This window comes from Schistocerca serialis, chromosome 7 (assembly GCF_023864345.2).
Source record: "Schistocerca serialis cubense isolate TAMUIC-IGC-003099 chromosome 7, iqSchSeri2.2, whole genome shotgun sequence".
Taxonomy (NCBI): Eukaryota; Metazoa; Arthropoda; class Insecta; order Orthoptera; family Acrididae; genus Schistocerca; species Schistocerca serialis.
In genome coordinates, this window is record NC_064644.1 from 605225489 (window position 1) to 605252642 (window position 27154).

Genomic DNA, 27154 nt, shown 5'->3' on the forward strand with positions numbered 1-27154 from the left:
TTTTGGTATGGTTCACAAAATTCCAATGCTCTTGGAGTATCCTTTAATTTCTTGTTTCTTTTATGACATCATGTAAGATATTTTAATATTTTACACACATGAAAGTAAGGGCGTCCTGCATCATCGTAGCTGCGCCTGTTACCTGGCGATCTCTGGCAACTGCTAAAACGAACCCATTTCTAACAGGTCACAGGAAAATAATGTGATCGGTTGTTTGAAAAGCATTACTTTCAAAGTAAATTTCTTTTTACACAATATAATTTATGTGTGAGAATGGATGATGAATTTCTTAAATCACTCTCATTTAAAAATCAACTCTTTGAGGACAACCATTTAGAATAATTTCGAGCCCAGAGGATGACATTTACCCCCTATGTCGTTGTTAAAAATTTTACTGGCACATTTGTGTGATGTATCTTTAAAATGTGTTGTTGTTGTTGTTGTTGTTGTTGTGGTCTTCAGTCCTGAGACTGGTTTGATGCAGCTCTCCATGCTACTCTATCCTGTGCAAGCTTTTTCATCTCCCAGTACCTACTGCAACCTACATCCTTCTGAATCTGCTTAGTGTATTCATCTCTTGGTCTCCCTCTACGATTTTTACCCTCCACGCTGCCCTCCAATACTAAATTGGTGATCCCTTGATGCCTCAGAACATGTCCTACCAACCGATCCCTTCTTCTGGTCAAGCTGTGCCACAAACTTCTCTTCTCCCCAATCCTATTCAATACTTCCTCATTAGTTACGTGATCTACCCATCTAATCTTCAGCATTCTTCTGTAGCACCACATTTCAAAAGCTTCTATTCTCTTCTTGTCCAAACTATTTATCGTCCATGTTTCACTTCCATACATGGCTACACTCCATACGAATACTTTCAGAAATGACTTCCTGACACTTAAATCTATACTGGATGTTAACAAATTTCTCTTCTTCAGAAACGCTTTCCTTGCCATTGCCAGCCTACATTTTATATCCTCTCTACTTCGACCATCATCAGTTATTTTGCTCCCCAAATAGCAAAACTCCTTTACTACTTTAAGTGCCTCATTTCCTAATCTAATTCCCTCAGCATCACCCGACTTAATTAGACTACATTCCATTATCCTTGTTTTGCTTTTGTTGATGTTCATCTTATATCCTCCTTTCAAGACACTGTCCATTCCATTCAACTGCTCTTCCAAGTCCTTTGCTGTCTCTGACAAAATTACAATGTCATCGGCGAACCTCAAAGTTTTTATTTCTTCTCCATGAATTTTAATACCTACTCCGAATTTTTCTTTTGTTTCCTTTACTGCTTGCTCAATATACAGATTGAACAACATCGGGGAGAGGCTACAACCCTGTCTTACTCCCTTCCCAACCACTGCTTCCCTTTCATGTCCCTTGACTCTTATAACTGCCATCTGGTTTCTGTACAAATTGTAAATAGCCTTTCGCTCCCTGTATTTTACCCCTGCCACCTTTAGAATTTGAAAGAGAGAATTCCAGTCAACATTGTCAAAAGCTTTCTCTAAGTCTACAAATGCTAGAAACGTAGGTTTGCCTTTCCTTAATCTTTCTTCTAAGATAAGTCGTAAGGTCAGTATTGCCTCACGTGTTCCAGTGTTTCTACGGAATCCAAACTGATCTTCCCCGAGGTTGGATTCTACTAGTTTTTCCATTCGTCTGTAAAGAATTCGTGTTAGTATTTTGCAGCTGTGACTTATTAAGCTGATAGTTCGGTAATTTTCACATCTGTCAACACCTGCTTTCTTTGGGATTGGAATTATTATATTCTTCTTGAAGTCTGAGGGAATTTCGCCTGTTTCATACATCTTGCTCACCAGATGGTAGAGTTTTGTCAGGACTGGCTTTCCCACGGCCGTCAGTAGTTCCAATGGAATATTGTCTACTCCGGGGGCCTTGTTTCGACTCAGGTCTTTCAGTGCTCTGTCAAACTCTTCACGCAGTATCATATCTCCCAATTCATCTTCATCTACACCCTCTTCCATTTCCATAATATTGTCCTCAAGTACATCACCCTTGTATAGACCCTCTATATACTCCTTCCACCTTTCTGCTTTCCCTTCTTTGCTTAGAACTGGGTTTCCATCTGAGCTCTTGATATTCATACAAGTCGTTCTCTTATCTCCAAAGGTCTCTTTAATTTTCCTGTAGGCGGTATCTATCTTACCCCTAGTGAGATAGGCCTCTACATCCTTACATTTGTCCTCTAGCCATCCCTGCTTAGCCATTTTGCACTTCCTGTCGATCTCATTTTTGAGACGTTTGTATTCCTTTTTGCCTGTTTCACTTACTGCATTTTTATATTTTCTCCTTTCATCAATTAAATTCAATATTTCTTCTGTTACCCAAGGATTTCTACTAGTCCTCGTCTTTTTACCTACTTGATCTTCTGCTGCCTTCACTACTTCATCCCTCAAAGCTACCCATTCTTCTTCTACTGTATTTATTTCCCCCATTCCTGTCAATTGCTCCCTTATGCTCTCCCTGAATCTCTGTACAACCTCTGGTTCTTTTAGTTTATCCAGGTCCCATCTCCTTAAATTCCCACCTTTTTGCAGTTTCTTCAGTTTTAATCTACAGGTCATAACCAATAGATTGTGGTCAGAGTCCACATCTGCCCCTGGAAATGTCTTACAATTTAAAACCTGGTTCCTAAATCTCTGTCTTACCATTATATAATCTATCTGATACCTTTTAGTATCTCCAGGGTTCTTCCATGTATACAACCTTCTTTCATGATTCTTAAACCAAGTGTTAGTTATGATTATGTTGTGCTCTGTGCAAAATTCGACCAGGCGGCTTCCTCTTTCATTTCTGTCCCCCAATCCATATTCACCTACTATGTTTCCTTCTCTCCCTTTTCCTACACTCGAATTCCAGTCACCCATGACTATTAAATTTTCGTCTCCCTTCACAATCTGAATAATTTCTTTTATTTCATCATACATTTCTTCAATTTCTTCGTCATCTGCAGAGCTAGTTGGCATATAAACTTGTACTACTGTAGTAGGCGTGGGCTTCGTATCTATCTTGGCCACAATAATGCGTTCACTATGCTGTTTGTAGTAGCTTACCCGCATTCCTATTGTCCTATTCATTATTAAACCTACTCCTGCATTACCCCTATTTGATTTTGTGTTTATAACCCTGTAGTCACCTGACCAGAAGTCTTGTTCCTCCTGCCACCGAACTTCACTAATTCCCACTATATCTAACTTCAACCTATCCATTTCCCTTTTTAAATTTTCTAACCTACCTGCCCGATTAAGGGATCTGACATTCCACGCTCCGATCCGTAGAACGCCAGTTTTCTTTCTCCTGATAACGACATCCTCTTGAGTAGTCCCCGCCCGGAGATCCGAATGGGGGACTATTTTACCTCCGGAATATTTTACCCAAGAGGACGCCATCATCATGTAATCATACAGTAAAGCTGCATGCCCTCGGGAAAAATTACGGCTGTAGTTTCCCCTTGCTTTCAGCCGTTCGCAGTACCAGCACAGCAAGGCCGTTTTGGTTATTGTTACAAGGCCAGATCAGTCAATCATCCAGACTGTTGCCCTTGCAACTACTGAAAAGGCTGCTGCCCCTCTTCAGGAACCACACGTTTGTCTGGCCTCTCAACAGATACCCCTCCGTTGTGGTTGCACCTACGGTACGGCTATCTGTATCGCTGAGGCACGCAAGCCTCCCCACCAACGGCAAGGTCCATGGTTCATGGGGGGGCTTTAAAATGTAACACACGCAAAAAAGATGAACATTATATGTGAAAGCTTAGCTTCTCTTGCAGCTTATTAATCTTCAAGACCAATGTTATATGTAAAAGCTTTTCTTTTCTTGTAGCAACACTATGTTAATTTAAACCATTAACTTTTCTTATTTGTGTGTTCGTGCTACTGCTACTTAAAAGTGATGTTGCTGTTGGCTGACTACATCACGTGTCCTATGCTCTGAATATCCACTGGCATTGGTTCCTGCCCCCCCCCCCCCCTCCCCACACACACACACACACACACATTCTCAGTATTGAGAGTTCCGCTCTAATGAACTAATGGTTTAATGCCCCAAATTAAATCTGTCTACCTGTTATAACTGAACTGTTAATGGAAAGATTAGATAGCTACTCACTATAAAGATGACACATAAAGTTGCAGGCAGGCACAACAAAAGGACTGTTACACATTAAGCTTTCGGCCAAAACCTTCATCAAAAAAGAAAAACACATGCATGCATTCACCCAGGCAAGCCCACTTCACACATACATATGACCCATATCTTGAGCTGCAGAGGCAAAACTGTTTGTGTGTTTACGGTGAGTAGCAAGACTATGCGCTGTTTGACTTTTTATAGTTAGGCTTCTTTTACCTCTGTAACGAACTCATTGTTGACAGTTCATTAACTCACTGAAAATAAAGATCTGAATATTTTGCTGTAATTTTATGAAGTGTAAATTTATTTTGACTTTTTCTGTTTTCTATTAAAGATGTAAACGAGTGTGAAGAAGATAGGTCACTCTGTGCACCTGGTATGTGCATTAATGAGGATGGATCATACCACTGCGTCTGCCCTGAGGGTTACATGGTTATAGCAAATGGAAGTAAGTATTTTTAATTTTGCTTTGATTATGTTTTTGTGATTAGGTGCTTTTTATAATAGAGGGAAACATTCCACGTAGGAAATATACACTCCTGGAAATGGAAAAAAGAACATATTGACACCGGTGTCTGACCCACCATACTTGCTCCGGACACTGCGAGAGGACTGTACAAGCAATGATCACACGCACGGCACAGCGGACACACCAGGAACCGCGGTGTTGGCCGTCGAATGGCGCTAGCTGCGCAGCATTTGTGCACCGCCGCCGTCAGTGTCAGCCAGTTTGCCGTGGCATACGGAGCTCCATCGCAGTCTTTAACACTGGTAGCATGCCACGACAGCGTGGACGTGAACCGTATGTGCAGTTGACGGACTTTGAGCGAGGGCGTATAGTGGGCATGCGGGAGGCCGGGTGGACGTACCGCCGAATTGCTCAACACGTGGGGCCTGAGGTCTCCACAGTACATCGATGTTGTCGCCAGTGGTCGGCGGAAGGTGCATGTGCCCGTCGACCTGGGACCGGACCTCAGCGATGCACGGATGCACGCCAAGACTGTAGGATCCTACGCAGTGCCGTAGGGGACCGCACCGCCACTTCCCAGCAAATTAGGGACACTGTTGCTCCTGGGGTATCGGCGAGGACCATTCGCAACCGTCTCCATGAAGCTGGGCTACGGTCCCGCACACCGTTAGGCCGTCTTCCGCTCACGCCCCAACATTGTGCAGCCCGCCTCCAGTGGTGTCGCGACAGGCGTGAATGGAGGGATGAATGGAGACGTGTCATCTTCAGCGATGAGAGTCGTTCTCCCTTGGTGCCAATGATGGTCATATGCGTGTTTGGCGCCGTGCAGGTGAGCGCCACAATCAGGACTGCATACGACCGAGGCACACAGGGCCAACACCCGGCATCATGGTGTGGGGAGCGATCTCCTACACTGGCCGTACACCACTGGTGATCGTCGAGGGGACACTGAATAGTGCACGGTACATCCAAACCGTCATCGAACCCATCGTTCTACCATTCCTAGACCGGCAAGGGAACTTGCTGTTCCAACAGGACAATGCATGTCTGCATGTATCCCGTGCCACCCAACGTGCTCTAGAAGGTGTAAGTCAACTACCCTGGCCAGCAAGATCTCCGGATCTGTCCCCCATTGAGCATGTTTGGGACTGGATGAAGCGTCGTCTCACGCGGTCTGCACGTCCAGCACGAACGCTGGTCCAACTGAGGCGCCAGGTGGAAATGGCATGGCAAGCCGTTCCACAGGACTACATCCAGCATCTCTACGATCGTCTCCATGGGAGAATAGCAGCCTGCATTGCTGCGAAAGGTGGATATACACTGTACTAGTGCCGACATTGTGCATGCTCTGTTGCCTGTGTCTATGTGCCTGTGGTTCTGTCAGTGTGATCATGTGATGTATCTGACCCCAGGAATGTGTCAATAAAGTTTCCCCTTCCTGGGACAATGAATTCACGGTGTTCTTATTTCAATTTCCAGGAGTGTATATCTAAAAACAAAGATGATGTGACTTACCAAATGAAAGTGCTGGCAGGTCGACAGACACACAAACAAACACAAACATACACACAAAATTCAAGCTTTCGCAACAAACTGTTGCCTCATCAGGAAAGAGGGAAGGAGAGGGAAAGACGAAAGGATGTGGGTTTTAAGGGAGAGGGTAAGGAGTCATTCCAATCCCAGGAGCGGAAAGACTTACCTTGGGGGGAAAAAAGGACGGGTATACACTCGCACACACACACACATATCCATCCACACATATACAGACACAAGCAGACATTTGTAAAGGCAGAGAGTTTGGGCAGAGATGTCAGTCGAGGTGGAAGTACAGAGGCAAAGATGTTGTTGAATGACAGGTGAGGTTTGAGCGGCGGCAACTTGAAATTAGCGGAGGTTGAAGCATGGTGGGTAACGAGAAGAGAGGATATACTGAAGGGCAAGTTCTCCCACTTCCAGCTCCACTCCCCCCAAAACCTCAGAATTCTACTCAACACAATCTGGAACCACAACACCCCAATTCAGTAGTTAACCTTTCCTCCAAACCTCTCTCCCAATCCGAAACCTCTGTCCTATCCAAAGGCCTCACCTTCAGCCCCACTCCCAGATTCAACCAAACAGCCCTCGTCAAAGATTTACTGTCCTACACTCATACTCTCTGCTGGAAATATCACTTTGCCAGAAAGAAAAATGATCCTAATCCTACTCCTAATGATCTAACTCCCCAAGACACTATCCAAATTGAACCCTACCTGGAACAATTCCGTCCTCCCTCACAGCGGGACTCACCACCTCTTCATCAAAATCACCCTCTCCAAACCTTCCAGAAATTTCTCACCTCCAGCTTTGCCTCTCAGTCCTCCTTAAAAAACCTTAATGCTATTCCCAACATCACCACTGCTGAAGCCCAGGCTATCCGTGATCTGAAGGCTGACCGATCCATCGCCATTCTTCCGGCGGACAAGGGTACCACGACCGTGGTACTTGATCGTCGGGAGTATGTGGCCGAGGGATTGCGTCAGCTTTCAGACAACACTACATACAAAATTGCCAAGTTAATCCCATTCCTGATGTCCAGGCGGAGCTTCAAGGAATCCTCAGAACCTTAGGCCCCCTACAAAACATTTCACCTGACTCTATCAACCTCCTGACCCCAACGACACCCCGCACCCCTACCTTCTACCTACTTCCTAAAATTCACAAACCCAATCATCCCGGCCACCCCATTGTAACTGGTTACCAAGCCCCCACAGAATGTGTCTCTCCCTACGTAGATCAACACCTTCAACCCATTACATGCAGTCTCCCATCCCTCATCAAAGACACCAACCACTTTCTCAAACACCTGGAATCATTACCCAATCTGTTAGCCCCGGAAACCATCCTTGTAACCATTGATGCCACTTCCTTATACACAAATATTCCGCATGTCCAGGGCTTTGCTGCGATGGAGCACTTCTTTTCATGCCGATCACTTGCCACCCTACCTAAAACCTCTTTCCTCATTACCTGAACCATTACACCAACAACCTGAAAACAGCTTTCACATCCCGTAACTACCCTCCCGACCTGGTACAGAAGCAAATAACCAGAGCCACTTCCTCATCCCCTCAAACCCAGAACCTCCTACAGAAGAACCTTAAAAGTGCCCCACTTGTGACAGGATACTTTCCGGGACTGGATCAGACTCTGAATGTGGCTCTCCAGCAGGGATACAACTTCCTCAAATCCTGCCCTGAAATGAGATCCATCCTTCATGAAATCCTCCCCACTCCACCAAGAGTGTCTTTCCGCCGTCCACCTAACCTTCGTAACCTGTTAGTTCATCCCTATGAAATCCCCAAACCACCTTCCTTACCCTCTGGCTCCTACCCTTGTAACCGCCCCCGGTGTAGAACCTGTCCAATGCACCCTCCCACCTACACCACCACAGACAGACAAATATGTCTGCTTGTGTCTGTATGTGTGGATGGATATGTGTGTGTGTGCGAGTGTATACCTGTCCTTTTTTCCCCCTAAGGTAAGTCTTTCCGCTCCCGGGATTGGAATGACTCCTTACCCTCACCCTTAAAACCCACTTCCTTTCGTCTTCCCCTCTCCTTCCCTCTTTCCTGATGAGGCAACAGTTTGTTGCGAAAGCTTGAATTTTGTGTGTATGTATGTGTCTGTTTGTGTGTCTATCGACCTGCCAGCACTTTCGTTCGGTAAGTCACCTCATCTTTGTTTTTATATATAATTTTTCCCACGTGGAATGTTTCCCTCTATTTTTTATATATATATATATATATATATATATATATATATATGTTTGTTTGTGTGTCTATCGACCTGCCAGCGCTTTTGTTTGGTAAGTTTCATCATCTTTCTTTATATATATATATATATATATATATATATATATATATATATATATATATATATATATATGTCTAAAAAGAAAGATGATGAAACTTACCAAACAAAAGCGCTGGCAGGTCGATAGACACACAAACAAACACAAACATACACACAAAATTCTAGCCTTTACAAATGTCTGCTTGTGTCTGTGTATGTGTGGATGGAGATGTGTGTGTGTGCGAGTGTATACCTGTCTTTTTTTCCCCCTAAGGTAAGTCTTTCCGCTCCCGGGATTGGAATGACTCCTTACCCTCTCCCTTAAAACCCATATCCTTTTGTCTTTCCTTCTCCTTCCCTCTTTCCTGACGAGGCAACCATTGGTTGCGAAAGCTAGAATTTTGTGTGTATTTTTGTGTGTATGTTTGTGTTTGTTTGTGTGTCTATCGACCTGCCAGCGCTTTTGTTTGGTAAGTTTCATCATCTTTCTTTTTAGACATATTTTTCCCACGTGGAATGTTTCCCTCTATTATATTCATATATATATATATATATATATATATATATATATATATATATATATAAAAACAAAGATGAGGTGACTTACCGAACAAAAGTGCTGGCAGGTCGATAGACACACAAACGAACACAAACATACACACAAAATTCAAGCTTTCGCAACAAACTGTTGCCTCATCGGGATAGAGGGAAGGAGAGGGGAAGACGAAAGGAAGTGGGTTTTAAGGGAGAGGGTAAGGAGTCATTCCAATCCCGGGAGCGGAAAGACTTACCTTGGGGGGAAAAAAGGACAGGTATACACTAGCACACACGCACATATCCATCCACACATACAGACACAAGCAGACATATTTAAAGACAAAGAGTTTGGGCAGAGATGTCAGTCGAGGCAGAAGTGTAGAGGCAAAGAAGTTGTTGAAAGACAGGTGAGGTATGAGTGGCGGCAACTTGAAATTAGCGGAGGTTGAGGCCTGGCGGATGACGAGAAGAGAGGATATACTGAAGGGCAAGTTCCCATCTCCGGAGTTCGGATAGGTTGGTGTTGGTGGGAAGTATCCAGATAACCCGGACGGTGTAACACTGTGCCAAGATGTGCTGGCTGTGCACCAAGGCATGTTTAGCCACAGGGTGATCCTCATTACCAACAAACACTGTCTGCCTGTGTCCATTCATGCGAATGGACAGTTTGTTGCTGGCCATTCCCACATAGAATGCATCACAGTGTAGGCAGGTCAGTTGGTAAATCACGTGGGTGCTTTCACACGTGGCTCTGCCTTTGATTGTGTACACCTTCCGGGTTACAGGACTGGAGTAGGTGGTGGTGGGAGGGTGCATGGGACAGGTTTTGCATCGGGGGCGGTTACAAGGATAGGAGCCAGAGGGTAGGGAAGGTGGTTTGGGGATTTCATAGGGATGAACTAACAGGTTACGAAGGTTAGGTGGACGGCGGAAAGACACTCTTGGCGGAGTGGGGAGGATTTCATGAAGGATGGATCTCATTTCAGGGCAGGATTTGAGGAAGTCGTATCCCTGCTGGAGAGCCACATTCAGAGTCTGGTCCAGTCCCGGAAAGTATCCTGTCACAAGTGGGGCACTTTTGTGGTTCTTCTGTGGGGGATTCTGGGTTTGAGGGGACGAGGAAGTGGCTCTGGTTATTTGCTTCTGTACCAGGTCGGGAGGGTAGTTGCGGGATGCGAAAGCTGTTTTCAGGTTGTTGGTGTAATGATTCAGGGATTCCGGACTGGAGCAGATTCGTTTGCCACGAAGACTTAGGCTGTAGGGAAGGGACCGTTTGATGTGGAATGGGTGGCAGCTGTCATAATGGAGGTACTGCTGCTTGTTGGTGGGTTTGATGTGGACGGATGTGTGAAGTTGGCCATTGGACAGGTGGAGGTCAACGTCAAGGAAAGTGGCATGGGATTTGGAGTAGGACCAGGTGAATCTGATGGAACCAAAGGAGTTGAGGTTGGAGAGGAAATTCTGGAGTTCTTCTTCACTGTGAGTCCAGATCATGAAGATGTCATCAATAAATCTGTACCAAACTTTGGGTTGGCAGACTTGGGTAACCAAGAAGGCTTCCTCTAAGCGACCCATGAATAGGTTGGCGTACGAGGGGGCCATCCTGGTACCCATGGCTGTTCCCTTTAATTGTTGGTATGTCTGGCCTTCAAAAGTGAAGAACCTATCCGAACTCCGGAGATGGGAACTTGCCCTTCAGTATATCCTCTCTTCTCGTCATCCGCCAGGCCTCAACCTCCGCTAATTTCAAGTTGCCGCCACTCATACCTCACCTGTCTTTCAACAACTTCTTTGCCTCTACACTTCTGCCTCGACTGACATCTCTGCCCAAACTCTTTGTCTTTAAATATGTCTGCTTGTGTCTGTATGTGTGGATGGATATGTGCGTGTGTGCTAGTGTATACCTGTCATTTTTTCCCCCCAAGGTAAGTCTTTCCGCTCCCGGGATTGGAATGACTCCTTACCCTCTCCCTTAAAACCCACTTCCTTTCGTCTTCCCCTCTCCTTCCCTCTTTCCCGATGAGGCAACAGTTTGTTGCGAAAGCTTGAATTTTGTGTGTATGTTTGTGTTTGTTTGTGTGTCTATCGACCTGCCAGCGCTTTTGTTCGGTAAGTCACCTCATCTTTGTTTTTATATATAATTTTTCCCACGTGGAATGTTTCCTTCTATTTTATATATATATATATATATATGTGTGTGTGTGTGTGTGTGTGTGTGTGTGTGTGTGTGTGTGTGTCCTAAAGAACAGAAGAACAGATACCATCTTCACAGGAATCGGCAAAAAGCTGTGAGTAAAGAGTATAATGGGCAGGGGCACTATGAATATAATGCGGGACAATGAGTTGGGAATGTGGGTCTCACAAGAGGTGTGCCAGAGATAAATTCCTGTAGTCGCACTATCCTCTGTGTCCTCAGTGGCTCAGATGGATACAGCATCTGCCATGTAAGCAGGAGATCCTGGGTTTGAGTCCCAGTCGGCGCACATATTTTCAAATGTCCCTGTTGACTTATATCAACACCTGTATGCAGCTAGGGGTATTCATTTCATTGCAAAAGATTCCCTATATCTTTGTACTGAACAATTCTCTGTAACTTTACAGCTGCACATAGTCAGGGAGCATCTGGAGGCCACTGCGAGATCTGCGGTTCTGAGTTCAGGAATTCTGCATCTTAAATTCCACTATGAGTTTGCTTCTTACCTGAATCTTATTGTGACTAACAAACCCAAAGGTGTGGGCTTCAGTCCTGAGTGAGTCCTGTATTTTTGTGTCACTTCGTGCTGCTTTTACTTATGGCATTGATTTGTGTATGTGAAAACTTAAAGGCTGTGTCATTGTTCATATAAACCGTAGGTCCCCCTATAAATGGTTGGGAAAGTCAGTTCAAAGGTCAAAGGAAGGCAAGGGCATATTACCTTCAATAGGACTATGCTTAGTAATAAACCACAGTGTTAAAATTAGACCTTCGGAGCTTTTATCTCTGTAAGTGCGAGTTATGATTGTTGAAATCTCAACTTGGAGCGATACCAATAGATTTCTTTTAATTTACATTATTTACAGTTGTTGACTTATGCTGATTTGTGTTATTTTCATCATGTTTACATTTTATAGCAACTTTCATATGTATAATGACTGAAAATATCCATATGCAGTGTGTTCAAAGAAAAGTGAGAGGTGGTATTTCTCATTGAAACAAGATAAATAAGTCCAGTAAACTTGAGTCCGGAAATACATACTTTCCAAGACAAACACATGTTTATAGGAAGGGCTGCGCCACGCTTGGTTGTGGATATTAGTGCGCTCGTTGCATTGGTGCTCCATCAAATGTGTTGGCGGGATATTGTGATATCTTACTCACAGTACGCTACCTACCATTAGGTGGTCTGCAGTCAGCTGTGTGGTTCGAGTTGTGTTGTAGGTTACGCTAGTTTTTGTCATGTTTGTGTGTCTTGTACAGTACTGTCAACCCTTGTTACCTATCATGGTGTCTTACCTTCTTCCAAATGCAGTTTCACTTATGTGTTCACTGTTATTGTGCTGTTTTTATGTACAAATTGTGCAGTATATTTAGATTTTCTCCCTTCCACCAGTTGTTAGCAATGAAAGCTTGCTACTCAACAAGTGAAATGGCAGGTATGATAGTTTAGATAGATAGATAGAATTCAGATAGATGGTTTAGCAAATCAATGTAGCATGTGAGCACTTGCCCTCAACACTGAAAAATATCAACAGTGCATAGTGCTCTCTGATAAACTGTTTGGTAGACTTTCCCAGCCTCTGAGGGACACAGGTACCCTTGCACCTCAGCAGACGGACAGTGGAAGGCCCTCACAGTCCGCATGCGTGACATGGATTAGTGTGTGCTACGTTCAGTGGAAGACACCCTCGGGACCTTACCAGCAGAACAAGGCATGTCTTACTCTCCTATCTGGGGGATATTTCATGAACAATTGCTGTACCCATATCATATACTCCACGTTCAGGCCCTGAGACTGCAGAATCGTCATAGCAGATAGCAGTTCTGTCAATGGCTGTTGTAGAAGTGTGCCACCGATCCACTACCCACATCCAAGATTTTATTTACTGATGAGGCAGAGTTCACAAGAGATGGTGTTGTGAATTTCCATAACTAGCATGTCTGGGCAGATGTAAATATCCAAGAAATTCAGGAAAGAGGGCATCAGCACCGATTCTCAATCAGCATATGGGCAGGCGTTCTTGGTGATAGATTAATAGGGCCATATGTGCTACCACAAACTTAACTGCGGCCCATTATTTGCTGTATTCCCTACCTTGCTGGAAGTTGTGCCATTGCAGCAATGCATACAAATGTGGTTCATGCATGATGATGCACCAAAACACTTTCGTCACAACATGTGCGAACATCTGACACAGACATTTTGGGACCATTGGAGGGGAGGGGGGTGGGGTCATTGGCCTCCTCATTCCTCAGACCTCAATCCCCTAGACTTTTGGTTATATGGGGACACTTGAAGGAATTGGTCTACACCATGCCGGCCAGCAATGCATGGACACTACATGGTCGTATCTTCAATGTGTGCCAGCAGGTACAACAGTAACTGGGTGTGCTTCAAAGGGTGGGTCACTCCTTAGGCTGGTGGGCAGAGGGGTGAATTGTCATGAATGGATGTCACCTTGAACACCACCTGTATACATGTGTTCATTACAGAAAGTATGCATTTCCGTACCAGTGTGTATCGAACTTACCTTAGAAAGTATGCATTTCCAGACCCTGTTTACTGGACTTATTTTTCTTGTTTTGATGAACACTACCACATCTCAAAGTATTCAACACCTTTTTAACACCTTGTATACGAGGGTTGTTTTTTAAGTAAGGGCCGTTCGCGCGTATAGTCCCGTAGTTTGCGCGGATGCCGCAACAAGCCACCGTGCCACTTGCCGGCATCCTTCCCGTTCACACTGACGCAAGTTGCAGCTCTGTAGCTGACGTGTACACGTCACTGTGCTACTTTATAATGTTTACGATTATTGAATCGCCCGCCGCGTGTGAGATACGGTCAGTGATACGTTTTTTGACCACGAGAAGCCTATCAGCTGCAGAAATTCATCGTCAGTTAACAGAAGTTTATGGCTCGAATGCAATGAGTGAAGGTAAAGTGCGTCAATGGGTTAGAGAGTTTAAAAATGGCCGTCAAAACGTCCATGACGAAGAACGCTCAGGCCGGCCCTCTGTGATCACTGATGATTTGGTGGCTGCAGTCGAAACAAAGATTCGTGAGGACAGAAGATTCACAATTTCCACTCTTTCTTTGGAATTTCCACAAGTTTCAAGAACGGTTTTGTACAAAATTGTGTCTGAAAACCTAAACTTTAAGAAACTGTGTTCTCAGTGGGTACCCAGACTCCTCACAGAGGACCACAAAGGGAAGAGATTTGCCACTTCATTGGACTTTTTGATTCGTTACGAGGAAGAAGGGGATGACATGTTGAGTCAAATTGTCACTGGAGATGAAACATGGGTATCCCATATCACTCCCGAAAGCAAGCGTCAATCGATGGAATGGCGACACACAACCTCACCCGTCAAGGTCAAAGCCAAACAGACGCTGTCAGAGCGCAAGATTATGGCAACTGTGTTCTGGGACCGGCGCAGTATTTTGCTAGTGGACTTTATGCCACGAGGAACGACAATCAACTCACACGCCTACTGTGCAACTCTAAAGAAGCTCTGCAGAGCAATTCAAAACAAAAGGCGCAGCATGCTGACAAAAGGAGTTTTGCTCCTGCACGATAACGCTAGGCCTCACACCTCTCAAAAGACTTGGGATTTGATTGATTCTTTTGGCTGGGAAGTTTTGGACCATGCACCATACAGCCCCGACCTTGCTCCTAGCGATTTTCACCTTTTCTGGTACCTGAAACACCATCTCGGTGGGCAGCGCTTCAATGACGACGATGAAGTGAAAGCGGCCGTGAACTCTTGGCTGTCAGAGCAGGCGGCCGAATTCTTTGAAGAGGGAATTAAAAACTTAGTTGTACGGTATGACAAGTGCTTAAATAAACAAGGCAACTATGTAGAAAAATAGGTAAAAGTGTGTAGAATCAGAAAATAAAAGTTTTTTTACAAAAGTATTTGTATCTTTTTTAAAAATAAAAACGGCCCTTACTTAAAAAACAACCCTCGTATAATTAGGAAGCTTCACTTAGCTTTCTTTTTTCAGTTGAATGAATGCAGCCAATGGGAATGAAATCAAGATTCAGTGCCATGAAGTGATATCAGAGAAGATCAATCTGAAATTTTGAACTTTAAATGTGATTAAAATTTTAGACTAGTCAAGAACACAAACCCATATTCTTGCTTATTGCGAGGCATCATCCTAACCATTAGGCTATATGACCAAACTTGCTGGCCTGACTGCAGCTTTCCTCGTCACTGATGCTTTACAAATTTCATCGCTATTGGCCTATTCATTTCATTTCAGCGATTCCATTTCAATTGATTTGTACTGCTTGTGGGAAGGTAAACCACTGTCCTCCCCCACGATGCTGTTCCCACATATCTCATGGGGTAATCTCTGGCTGTAAGTTCGGAAACAATGAGAGGAAATGTCCACAAAGAAGATTTGTGTTGGATATGGAGACATATTCAGATAGCAAAATGATTAAGGCTACTGCTTGTTAAATTCAAGATATGTCTCAGTCTGCTACAAATCTTCATTTGTTACTATATAATTCAGTTTTATATTTTATCTGTGCTATAATAATGCCACAGATTATACTGCATTATTCATCTTCCAAGTATGCATTGCTTCTCTGGCATAAATTTGTATCTAACAAAGTCCCGAGATTTTGTTGTTATTTATAAGTCTTTTGTGCAATCAATTAATAACTCGTATTGTATTTCTTGAAAGATTGAACCATTGAACCATGTTGTGGTTTTACATTTCTAGTCCAGAGACTAGATGAATTACCATTTCTTTTTATGAGTTCATCTAATTTCTTTGAGTCATTTTATTGATCTAGTTGCATCTCTGATTTGTTTCCAAAAATGGCTCTTCTAAAAAGAAGGGGGTTGGTGACCTCAGTAGTGAAGTTATGGCAGAACTAAATATGAAGATTAATACTGCTGATGTCTTCTGTGTTTCACCAAAGTGCCACCTTGTTTGGTGAATATTTGTATCCTGCTAGTGCAGGTGGCATGGAAGGATCTTGAACTATGGCCTGTTTGTATATCAGATTTTAAGGTTTATTGTCTGTCAATGAAAGCTTTGACAATGACTTTAACATATTGGGAAAGGGAGTACTTGTCACAATAGATATGGTGTGACCAGTGCCTAGACTGTGGGGTGATATTTTTTGGTGTTTAAGAGATGTCAACTATCAAATGGAAGTTTTGATGATGTTTTGTTGTTTTAATGTGGACAGGAGTTCTTATATTGTCTAGTAAAAGAAGGGGTAATTAGATGAATGATGAACACTAACTTCACTTAACGAAGGTTTATTAAGCACTTGCACTTACAAGAGCGCGGAGCAAACTGCCTCCGGTCAGAACACATATGGTATATAAACAGTTACAGAACATTCCAGTACAAAAATTCTTGAAATTTGTGGATGCTTCTAGAATGTACTCAAACCGAATATAGAAATTAAAATTTTGCAGTTCAGGTGAGTTTTGAACTCACAACCCTCGATGCAACAGTCTACTAACCACTACACCACAGTGACTATGCTACTCAGCTTCTTCTGCAACATTGCTCATTTCTTAAGAGAACAGCATCTCGGCGTTACGCCGTCCTAGTCCGGGAATGAATCATCGGTCCTGCATACTCCAACTCCCAATGACTGATGTTCACCCTGGCGATAATCTTCTTAGAACATCCTTTGCCACTATCCACTTTGTCACCTTTCCACTTGTTGCCTGTCGCTGGAGCTTCGAATCTACCCTGGGTTGCAGGATCCTTATAAGACTTCATTTGAAGGACTTGGACCATATCTCTGATCTTTCGTCGTCTTGTGTCGGGGTCAAAATCTTCAACTTCATAAGTAACATCAGACAACTGTTTTACGACCTTATATTGTCCAAAGTAGCACCTGAGGAGCTTCTCAAAGAGACCAACCTTCCGAACAGAAGTGAAGACCCAGATGAGGACACCAGGCTGGTAGACAGCAGGGAGGTGGCTCGCGTCATACCTTCGGCGATCGTTTTCTTGAGCCTGCAGCATGTGGAGTCGAGCTAACTGCCAAGCTTCCTCTGCTCTGGTTAACACCTGGCTGATGTGGTCATTGTCTACATCATCGGGATGTAATGGAAACAGTGTCCATCGTTGTAGTCACCTCATGCCCATGCGCCAGGAAAATTGGCATAAATCCTGTGGTGTCTTGTTTGGCAGTGTTGTTGGCAAATGTCACAAAAGGTAGCATGTCATCCCAGTTGCTCTGCTCAACATTGACGAACATTGAAAGCATGTCGGTCAAGGTCTTATTAAGGCATTCAGTAAGCCCATCGAAATTTCAGTCACCAACTTTCTCTTCAGAATGTGTAAATATTTTGTTGACGCCCACCTAGGTAGGGAGAAATGATCATCATAATAAACTAAGAGAAATCAGAACTCGAACGGAAAGATTTAGGTGTTCCTTTTTCCCACGTGCCTTCGAGAGTGGAATGGTAGAGTAATAGTATGAAAATGGTTCAGTGAACCCTCTGCCAGGCACTTAAGTGTGAACTGCAGAGTGAACATGGAGATGTAGATGTAGGCAGTCATGATGTGATGAGTAATGTTGTACCAACGGTTTATCTCTGTCACGAGATTCGATTGAAAAACTTTCCCTCAATCCATAATTATTGACCTTGGGGCACCGTGTTTTAATACAATGTCTTTCACAATGAATTTGGCTACCTCGAATGCTTCGGCTGTTTTCATGGCTTTTGTAATGGCATAGCATGTCAGACAATCAGTGCAAACAATAATCCATCTTTTTTCACTAGCAGATGTTGGAAATCGTCTGAGGAGTCAATCCCAACATGCTGGAAAGGTGTTTTGGCTGGTGGAATTGGTATGAGTCAGCCAGGTGGTTTTTGACGAACTGTGTGTGGACACTCCTAAATAAGCATGGCCAGAAAAATCTCTTTCAGATCCTATCGTATGTCTTAATAAATCCTTACTACCTTAAACTACCTTAAATTGTCCTTTCACATCCTCTGACCGATTTCAGGCAAGCATAATTTGAGATATCTTGGTGTCCTTCTTCTGCTCAGCAGAGAGATCCTGGAGTGCAGCAAGACAGTCACTATCTTCATCAAAGTCTTGATGGTCTTGCACAGGGCTTCGTGAGAGACAGTCATCATCTTGGTGTTTTCTTCCACTTTTGTACACTATGGTAATGTCATACTCTTGAAGATGTAGTGCCCACCTGGCGAGTCGGCCTGTTGGATCGTTACGACCAGTCAACCAACAAAGTGAATGATGGTCTGTAACAACTGTGAATGGCCTTCCATAGAGATACTGTCAAAATTTGCACATGGCCCACATCACAGCGAGACATTCTCTTTCTGTAGTTGAGTAGATTCTCTCAGGTTTTGTAAGTGTCCTAGAAGCATAGGCTCTTTTCCATTCGAAATTTGCACCAGAACAGCACTGATCCCATACCCACTGGCATCTGTGTGTAGTTCTGTAGGTGCTCTCTCATCATACAGACCAAGTACAGGGTCAGTCGTCAGAGCTTTTCGCAGTACATCAAAAGAATATTGTTGAGCACCACACCAGATAAATTTAGCATTGGCTTTTAACAACTCTTGGAGTGGCCTGGCTTTGATACAAAAGTCTTTGATAAAATGACAGTAATAATAACATAATCTGAGGAAGCTTCTCACATCTCTAATACTTTTGGGAATACGAAATTCCGTTATAGATCTCACCTTTTCTGGGTCTAGCCACACACCTTCATTTGACACAAGGTGTCCAAGTATTTTGATTTCTTTTGCTCCAAAGAGACACTTTTTTGGATTAAGGTTCGGTCTGGCTTGTTGTAGACACTTAAGAACAGCCCTGAGCCTTTTTATGTGTTCATCAAATGTCTCTGAGAACACTGTAATGTCGTCTAAATAACAAAGACCCATCATTTAGTTCAGGTGACTTAGAAGATTATCCGTCATCCGTTCTGAAATTGCTGGTGCATTACACAAACCAAACAGCATTACCTTAAACTAAAACAGGCCCTCAGGGGTAATGAATGCATTTTTCTCAAGATCAGCCTCATCTACTTCAATTTTCCAGTATCCCAAGTACTTGTCCTTGGTTGAGAAAAACTTAGCCCCCTTCAGACAATCTAGTGTATTGACAGTTCATGGAAGGGGGTAAACGTCCTTTTTAGTTATCTTATTAAGCTTCCTGTAATCAACACAAAAGTGCCAGCTACCATCCTTCTTCCTGATGAGAACCACTGGTGACGAACTTGGACTCTGCAAAGACTGAATGATATCATTCTTCTTCATTTTCTCTCTCATCACGAATTATTCAGCATTCTGTTGCTGACACACGATACGCTCTCTGGCTCTGATGGTCTCCAGTGCTAATTCGGTGCTTCACCATTGATTTGTTGGAGTGAAGCATTCAGAGAACTCTTGAAGAATGTCAAGTAGCGTCTTCTGTTGCTCCTTAGTGAGATCTGGTGATAGTCGAGCTAGAAGATCTTGTCTCTTAGCGATAGTGCCAATTTCGCCCACAGACTTGGCATGGCTCAGCTGTTCAGCAATTAACGGCTCAGTGTTTGCTACACATATGCGTCTTAGAAGGATCTACGGTTCTTGGCGACAGTTAACTATCTACAATTCACTGAATTCATTCTTAAACGAGACAACAGAGGCTGGGATGCCCGAGTTATTCTTCAGTGGTATGATTCTCTTACATTCCACTACAAGATCCATGGGTTGATGCATGGCATGACACATGACAGCTACCTTTCTAGTGCTGACTGTAGGAATGATCATGTCATCCACCACACATAGTCTCCACACAATCAGATGCGCATCTTCCTGTCCACAGTCTCTCATCTCGTCTAGCATAATCTTCGAACAACCACAATCTATAATTGCCTGAGAAGCTTTCAAAAAGTCCCATCCGAGAATGACATCATGACTACACTCTTGTAAGATGATGAATTCTAAGGGCTGTGTATGGCCACTTATACCCACACGAATGGTACATCTTCCTGTAGGTTTTACATATTTCCCATTAGCCACCTTCAGCAGAGATGTTTTGTTGTTGACTAATGTGGTTTTCTGCAGCTGGCAACGGTACTTCTCCGAAATGAGTGAATATGACGCTCCAGAGTCCACAAGAGCTTGGCGGCCATCCATGAGTATATCGACATAGTTTCCTATCATTTTTGTAGTGATCGACGGCGGAAGATTTTTCTCTCCGGCGGCCTCACCTCCAAGGAAGGTCGCACACTTTAGTTTTCCAGGTTGCGGTGGCTAGGAGATCGGCTGGAGCTTCTAAATTGTGATGGATACCTTGATCAGCATGTTGGGGAGCATCTTCTCCAGGGGCTACTGTATTTACTCGAATTTAAGCCGCACTCAAATCTAAGCTGCACCTGAAAAATGAAACTCGAAATCAAGGAAAAAAAATTTTCCCGAATCTAAGCCGCACCTGAAATTTGAGACTCGAAATTCAAGGTGAGAGAAAAGTCTTAGGCCACACCTCCAAATCGAAACAAAGTTGGTCCATTGTAATTTGAGACACAATTGAGGTTGAATGAATGACAACACAGCTACAGTAGTTTTGTTCGAGTCGTAAGCTTAGCAGTTAAGCTTTACCAGGTAGCCAGTGCTATGCGTCAGGCGCTCCGTCCGTATTTATACGGGTACCCTTCCTTTTTCACATGCTTCGTCTGGTTTGAATTGATTGCTCTCTCTCTCTTCTTTCTTTCTTTCTTTCTTTCTTTCTTTCTTTCTTTCTTTTTTTTTTTTTTTTTTTTTTAAGAACAAATCTGATAAGTGCCGTTCTCCTTGTTATACGTCTTTACGTCACTCTAAGCTGAAAATGCATTACTGTACTGTGTCACAGATTGTTTCTCGCATTCTGATAATGTGTGTTTACAACCTGTCGCCGCTCGCGGCATGGCTTGCTTTTGTGCACGCTACCGCTACTTACAATTAAAAAACGAAAGAGAGGAATCATCTCACTAGCGAAACAATGGCAAGAGACTGCTATTTGTTGTTACTTACACTGCTGCTTTCTTCAATAATGATCAACAAGAACCAAATAATAGACTGCGTATGATAGAAGATCTTCTGAACGAGAGTTTAGCAAAAAGTTTTCTCCGTTTGAAAATCTTTGCAGATGGCTCTTTAGTACATTACATTCTGCACAGAAATGAGAGTCATCTTAGTTTTAAAAATCTAGTCAATTGCCGTGCTTCATTTCTGACTGTACCACTATTAGGCATAAGAATAATATGAATTGTAGATGAAGATGAAATGGGAGATACGATACTGCGTGAAGAGTTTGACAGAGCACTGAAAGACCTGAGTCGAAACAAGGCCCCCGGAGTAGACAATATTCCATTGGAACTATTGATGGCCGTGGAAGAGCCAGTCCTGACAAAACTCTACCATCTGGTGAGCAAGATGTATGAAACAGGCGAAATACCCTCAGACTTCAAGAAGAATATAATAATTCCAATCCCAAAGAAAGCAGGTGTTGACAGATGTGAAAATTACCGAACTATCAGCTTAATAAGTCACAGCTGCAAAATACTGACGCGAATTCTTTACAGACGAATGGAAAAACTAGTAGAAGCCAACCTCGGGGAAGATCAGTTTGGATTCCGTAGAAACACTGGAACACGTGAGGCAATACTGACCTTACGACTTATCTTAGAAGAAAGATTAAGGAAAGGCAAACCTACGTTTCTAGCATTTGTAGACTTAGAGAAAGCTTTTGACAATGTTGACTGGAATACTCTCTTTCAAATTCTGAAGGTGGCAGGCGTAAAATACAGGGAGCGAAAGGCTATTTACAATTTGTACAGAAACCAGATGGCAGTTATAAGAGTCGAGGGGTATGAAAGGGAAGCAGTGGTTGAGAAGGGAGTAAGACAGGGTTGTAGCCTCTCCCCAATGTTGTTCAATCTGTATATTGAGCAAGCAGTAAAGGAAACAAAAGAAAAATACGGGGTAGGTATTAAAATTCATGGAGAAGAAATAAAAACTTAGAGGTTCGCCGATGACATTGTAATTCTGTCAGAGACAGCAAAGGACTTGGAAGAGCAGTTGAATGGAATGGACAGTGTCTTGAAAGGAGGATATAAGATGAACATCAACAAAAGCAAAACAAGGATAATGGAATGTAGTCTAATTAAGTCGGGTGATGCTGAGGGAATTAGATTAGGAAATGAGGCACTTAAAGTAGTAAAGGAGTTTTGCTATTTGGGGAGCAAAATAACTGATGATGGTCGAAGTAGAGAGGATATAAAATGTAGGCTGGCAATGGCAAGGAAAGCGTTTCTGAAGCAGAGAAATTTGTTAACATCCAGTATTGATTTAAGTGTCAGGAAGTCATTTCTGAAAGTATTCGTATGGAGTGTAGCCATGTATGGAAGTGAAACATGGACGATAAATTGTTTGGACAAGAAGAGAATAGAAGCTTTTGAAATGTGGTGCTACAGAAGAATGCTGAAGATTAGATGTGTAGATCACATAACTAATGAGGAAGTATTGAATAGGATTGGGGAGAAGAGAAGTTTGTGGCACAACTTGACCAGAAGAAGGGATCGGTTGGTAGGACATGTTCTGAGGCATCAAGGGATCACCAATTTAGTATTGGAGGGCAGCGTGGAGGGTAAAAATCGTAGAGGGAGACCAAGAGATGAATACACTAAGCAGATTCAGAAGGATGTAGGTTGCAGTAGGTACTGGGAGATGAAAAAGCTTGCACAGGATAGAGTGGCATGGAGAGCTGCATCAAACCAGTCTCAGGACTGAAGACCACAACAACAACAACATAAACATGACATGATATGTATATTCTTCCGCGTTTGCTGTTGTCTCACTCTAGTTTGTAGTTTATTAGGCAGACAGGATTTAAATGGGCAAACATGAAACAATACATGGCAAAATGTTTATATTCGTATTATTCTTATGGTGAAGAAAATACTGCATGTGATTCACAATACATAAAAGTTCTTATTAGCAACCGTCTCTGCTCACAGCTAGGAAAAAATTCAGGACGTAGAGTTGGCCATATTGACAAACATGCCAAACATTCTTGCCAGTCGGATTTTCGTAGTACATTGAAATGCTGCTACATTCAAAGATGAACAAAACGGAATTTGTATTTACTTCGTTGGGTAATGTATGAAAATGCAGTGTTCGAAACACAGGGCGGAGAAAAAAGCTCATCTTCCACCTTTTTTTTAAATTTATTTACTGACGCAGAGGTTTTGGCACCAGTATTTATCTTTGTGCATGCAAAGCATGCCTGTGTAGCGCTACATATATTCGACGGCAGAACTTAGTTGTGGCGGCACCTACCAACATTTTTCAGAACTTCCGCTTACTTTGCACTCGATTCTAAGCCGCAGGCGGTTTTTTGGATTACAAAAACCGGAAAAAAGTGTGGCTTAGATTCGAGTAAATACGGTAGCTTGCGGCGATCGTGACCTACGTCATCCTGCACCCACATTTTCTTGTGCATCCCGTAATTGGTGTCGCCTAAGATTGGTCTGCCTGTCTTCTGGCATGGGCATCATCAAATATCTGCCACCTTTCGTGACAATAGTGCACCACATGTCCCAGTCGTCTGCAGTTGAAACATACTGGTTGGTTATCTTGGGTCCTCCAGACGCCAGTATTCCTTTGTCCCCAAACAGGTTCCTCATGTGGCATTCTGGAACATAACTTTGCCTGGGTCTCAAAATTTTCACCGTTTTAAAGGGAAATGAAGGACGAGAGATTTGGTTCAGTGTCTGTTCTGCTTCCTCCCTTATGACCTCTGGATACATCTTGGTTTTTGCTCATTGTGCAATCCAGTGCCTTCTCAACTTCCTCTCTCACTATGTGACGAAGAATACTTGTGAAATCATTTCCTTCCTCCATCATAGACATTGATACGACATTTGGAAGCCATTCAAACTTCTTGCGTGTAATTCTTTTTTTATGCATTGTCTTGATACACTGGCACCATTTTATGAAGTCGTCTGCTATCAAAACCTCCTTCAGGACTAGGGCTTGATACATGTCCTCAGCAACACCCTTCATGAGATGTGCAACCTTATCTTCCTCCTTCATTCTAGGATCCACTATTTTACACAGCTCCATGACATCTTGAATGTAGGATGCTGTAGTTTCTCCTGGGCGCTGTGCCCTGCACTTTAATTTATCTTCAGCCTTGCATGTCTGTCGCTATGTGTCGTCGAAATATTTGTGCAGTTCTTCCTGGAATACTTCACAGCTTGTAAACTTCTCCTCATTGTTCTCATACCATTGCTTGGCAGTGCCCCCCAAGTAGAAAAATACGTTAGTCAAACACACGGTGTCATCCCATTTGTTAAATTTGGCTATACACTCATATACCTTCAGCCACTTGTTTGGATCTTGGCCATCATCACCAGAGAACCTGGAAGGATGTCTCATGTGGTGACACGCAGTTGCTGTCATGATAACGTCCTGTTCTTGTTCTGTCACCTATAGATTGCGATCTGTTGAATATGGCTTGAACTCTGGTTTCTCGCCATGTAAACGGTGGCTCTGTCGTGGCCTGATGGGAACCACTGTGTCATCGATAATGTGCTCTACCACAAGGTCCAATACCCAAGCGCCTCCACCAGAATAATGTCATGTAGAAGAAGGTGTAATTAGATGAATGATGAACACTAACTTCACTTATCGAAGGTTCATTCACCACATTCACATACAAGAGCGTGGAGCGAACTGCCTTCTGCTGGAACACATACGGTATAAATACAGTTACAGAACATTCCAGTGCAATGATTCTTGACATTTTTGGATACTTCTACAATGTCATCATCATCAGTTATCTGCTATATTAGCAGGTCCTTTGCCTCTCCATTTTCTGCGATCCATTGCTTCCTTCTTAAGACTGCTGTATATTGTACCGTCCATCATGTCATCCAGTATCTGGAATCTCTTCCTTCCTCGCTTCTTTTTCCCTTCCACATAACCTTCTAAAACTCTTTTTATCAGTCCGTCATTCTTTCTTAATATATGCCCAATCCAATTTCTTTTTCTTCTCTTTATTACATCTAGTAACTGTCCTTTCTCTCCCATTCTTCTCAATACCTCTTCATTTTTTACTCTGTCCATCCAACTTATTCTTTCCATCCTCCACCATGTCCAGATCTCAAAAGCCTGCAGCCTTTCTCTGTCTTTCTTCCTCATAGTCCGTGTTTCTGCGCCATATAGAAGAACACTCCACACAAGACATTGTATGAGTCTCTTCCTGAGTTCTCTGTCCAGACCGCTGCAGAAAATTCTCCTTTTCTTATAAAACGCCTCTTTTGCCATTGCTATCCTTGTTTTAATTTCTGTGGTGCACTTCCAGTCGGTGTCTATCCTGCTTCCAAGATACTTAAAATTTTGCACCTGTTCTAGTATTTCTCCATTCAGCATTATTTTTATTTCCTTATTTCCTCCCAGTGCCAATACTTTTGTTTTATATGTGTTAATTTTCATTCCATATTTTTTTCCGTTAGTTTCAATGGTGTCCACCAAATCCTGTAATTCTTTTTCCCCTGTGGCTAGGAGGACCATGTCATCAGCAAACCTCAAACATCCTACTCTTATTTCTCCAATTCCTACGCCTTTGTCATCTGATGAGCATTGGTCAATCATATTTTCCAAGTAGAGGCTGAAAAGAGTTGGTGATAGACAGCATCCTTGTCTTACTCATTTTCCTAGTCCGATCCAGTTTCTACTTTCTCCTCTCACTTTAATTGAAACTTTCTGATTAAGATATAATGAGTTTACAAGTCTTCTGGTTTTCCAGTTCACTCTCTTTTCCTTCATTATAGTCGCAAGCTTGTCCCAAACCACATTGTCAAATGCCTTTTCTAGAACGATGAAGCACATATATAGGTCTCTTCCTTTTTCAATAAACCTTTCTCCCAAGATTCGTAGGAGCCCTATTGCATCTCTTGTGCCCATATTCCATCTAAAGCCAAACTGCTCCTCGCCAAGATTCTCCTCCATTACTTTTTCAAGTCTTTTATTAATTATTCTTAACATTACTTTGGCTGCATGTGAAATGAGGCTGATTGTCCTGTGCTCGCTGCATTTCCTGGTTCCTTGTTTTTTCAGTAATGGAATCATTACTGTTGTTAGAAAGTCCTTAGGCCATTCACCACTGTCATATAGTTTATTACATAATCTCAATATTTCTCTTATTCCATCTTGGTTCAAGCATTTTAATATTTCTCCTGGTATCGTATCTGTACCTACCGCTTTGCCATTTTTCATTGCAGCTATGGCAGACTTTACTTCTTCCATTATGACGGTTGGTCCTTTCTCGTCATCACTTACACTGTTGTGTGATTCAAGTTCCAGAGTTTCTGGTTTGCTATTTGTGTCATATAGCTCTTTTAGATATTCTTACCATCTATGGAGGACATCGTCACGATCTTTGTACACTACCCCTTCATCTTTACTCAAAATTTCCATAGTAGAACTTCCTGCTCTGTTTTGTTCCCATGTCATAGTCTTTACTCTGTTGTATAGTAGGTCGTATCTTCCTTTCCTGTCCAGTTCTTCAATTTCATCACATTCCTCATTTAGCCATTTTTTCCTAGCCTGCTCTGTTTCTCTTCGCAGTTCATTATTTAAGCTTCAGTATATCTTTCTTGCATCTTCAGTGCTCTTGTTTTTCAATTTTCTTCTCTCCTCCATCTTGGAAATCATTTCTTGTGCAACCCTTGGGTTTTTTGACCTTTTCCCTTTTACATATCCTAAATCTTGCTGCCCTGCTTTAATGATTCCTTCTTTCAGCATATTCCGCTACTAGTTGGCATTATCAGGTGGTTCTTTGTCTTGTAATGTGTTTAGAAACTCCCGAGACAGCATTTCTGTAATTTGTTCTTTGTTGGATCTTATCTTCTCTAGATCACACTTCTTCACCATGGTCACCTTCAGTTTTTTCATTCTTATTTCTATTTCTGCCATAA

The 27154-nt window shown here is 42.8% G+C and overlaps 1 protein-coding gene across 1 annotated transcript in view; it reads left to right on the forward strand.

Annotated features, from left to right (window-relative positions):
- The window catches only part of LOC126412131 (fibrillin-2-like), a 675186-nt gene that overhangs the window by 485977 nt on the left and 162055 nt on the right, over positions 1-27154 (forward strand). Inside the window, exon 34 of the mRNA XM_050081574.1 lies at positions 4490-4603. Within this exon, the coding sequence (XP_049937531.1) occupies positions 4490-4603 (114 nt within the window). The remainder of the gene's footprint in view (positions 1-4489; positions 4604-27154) is intronic.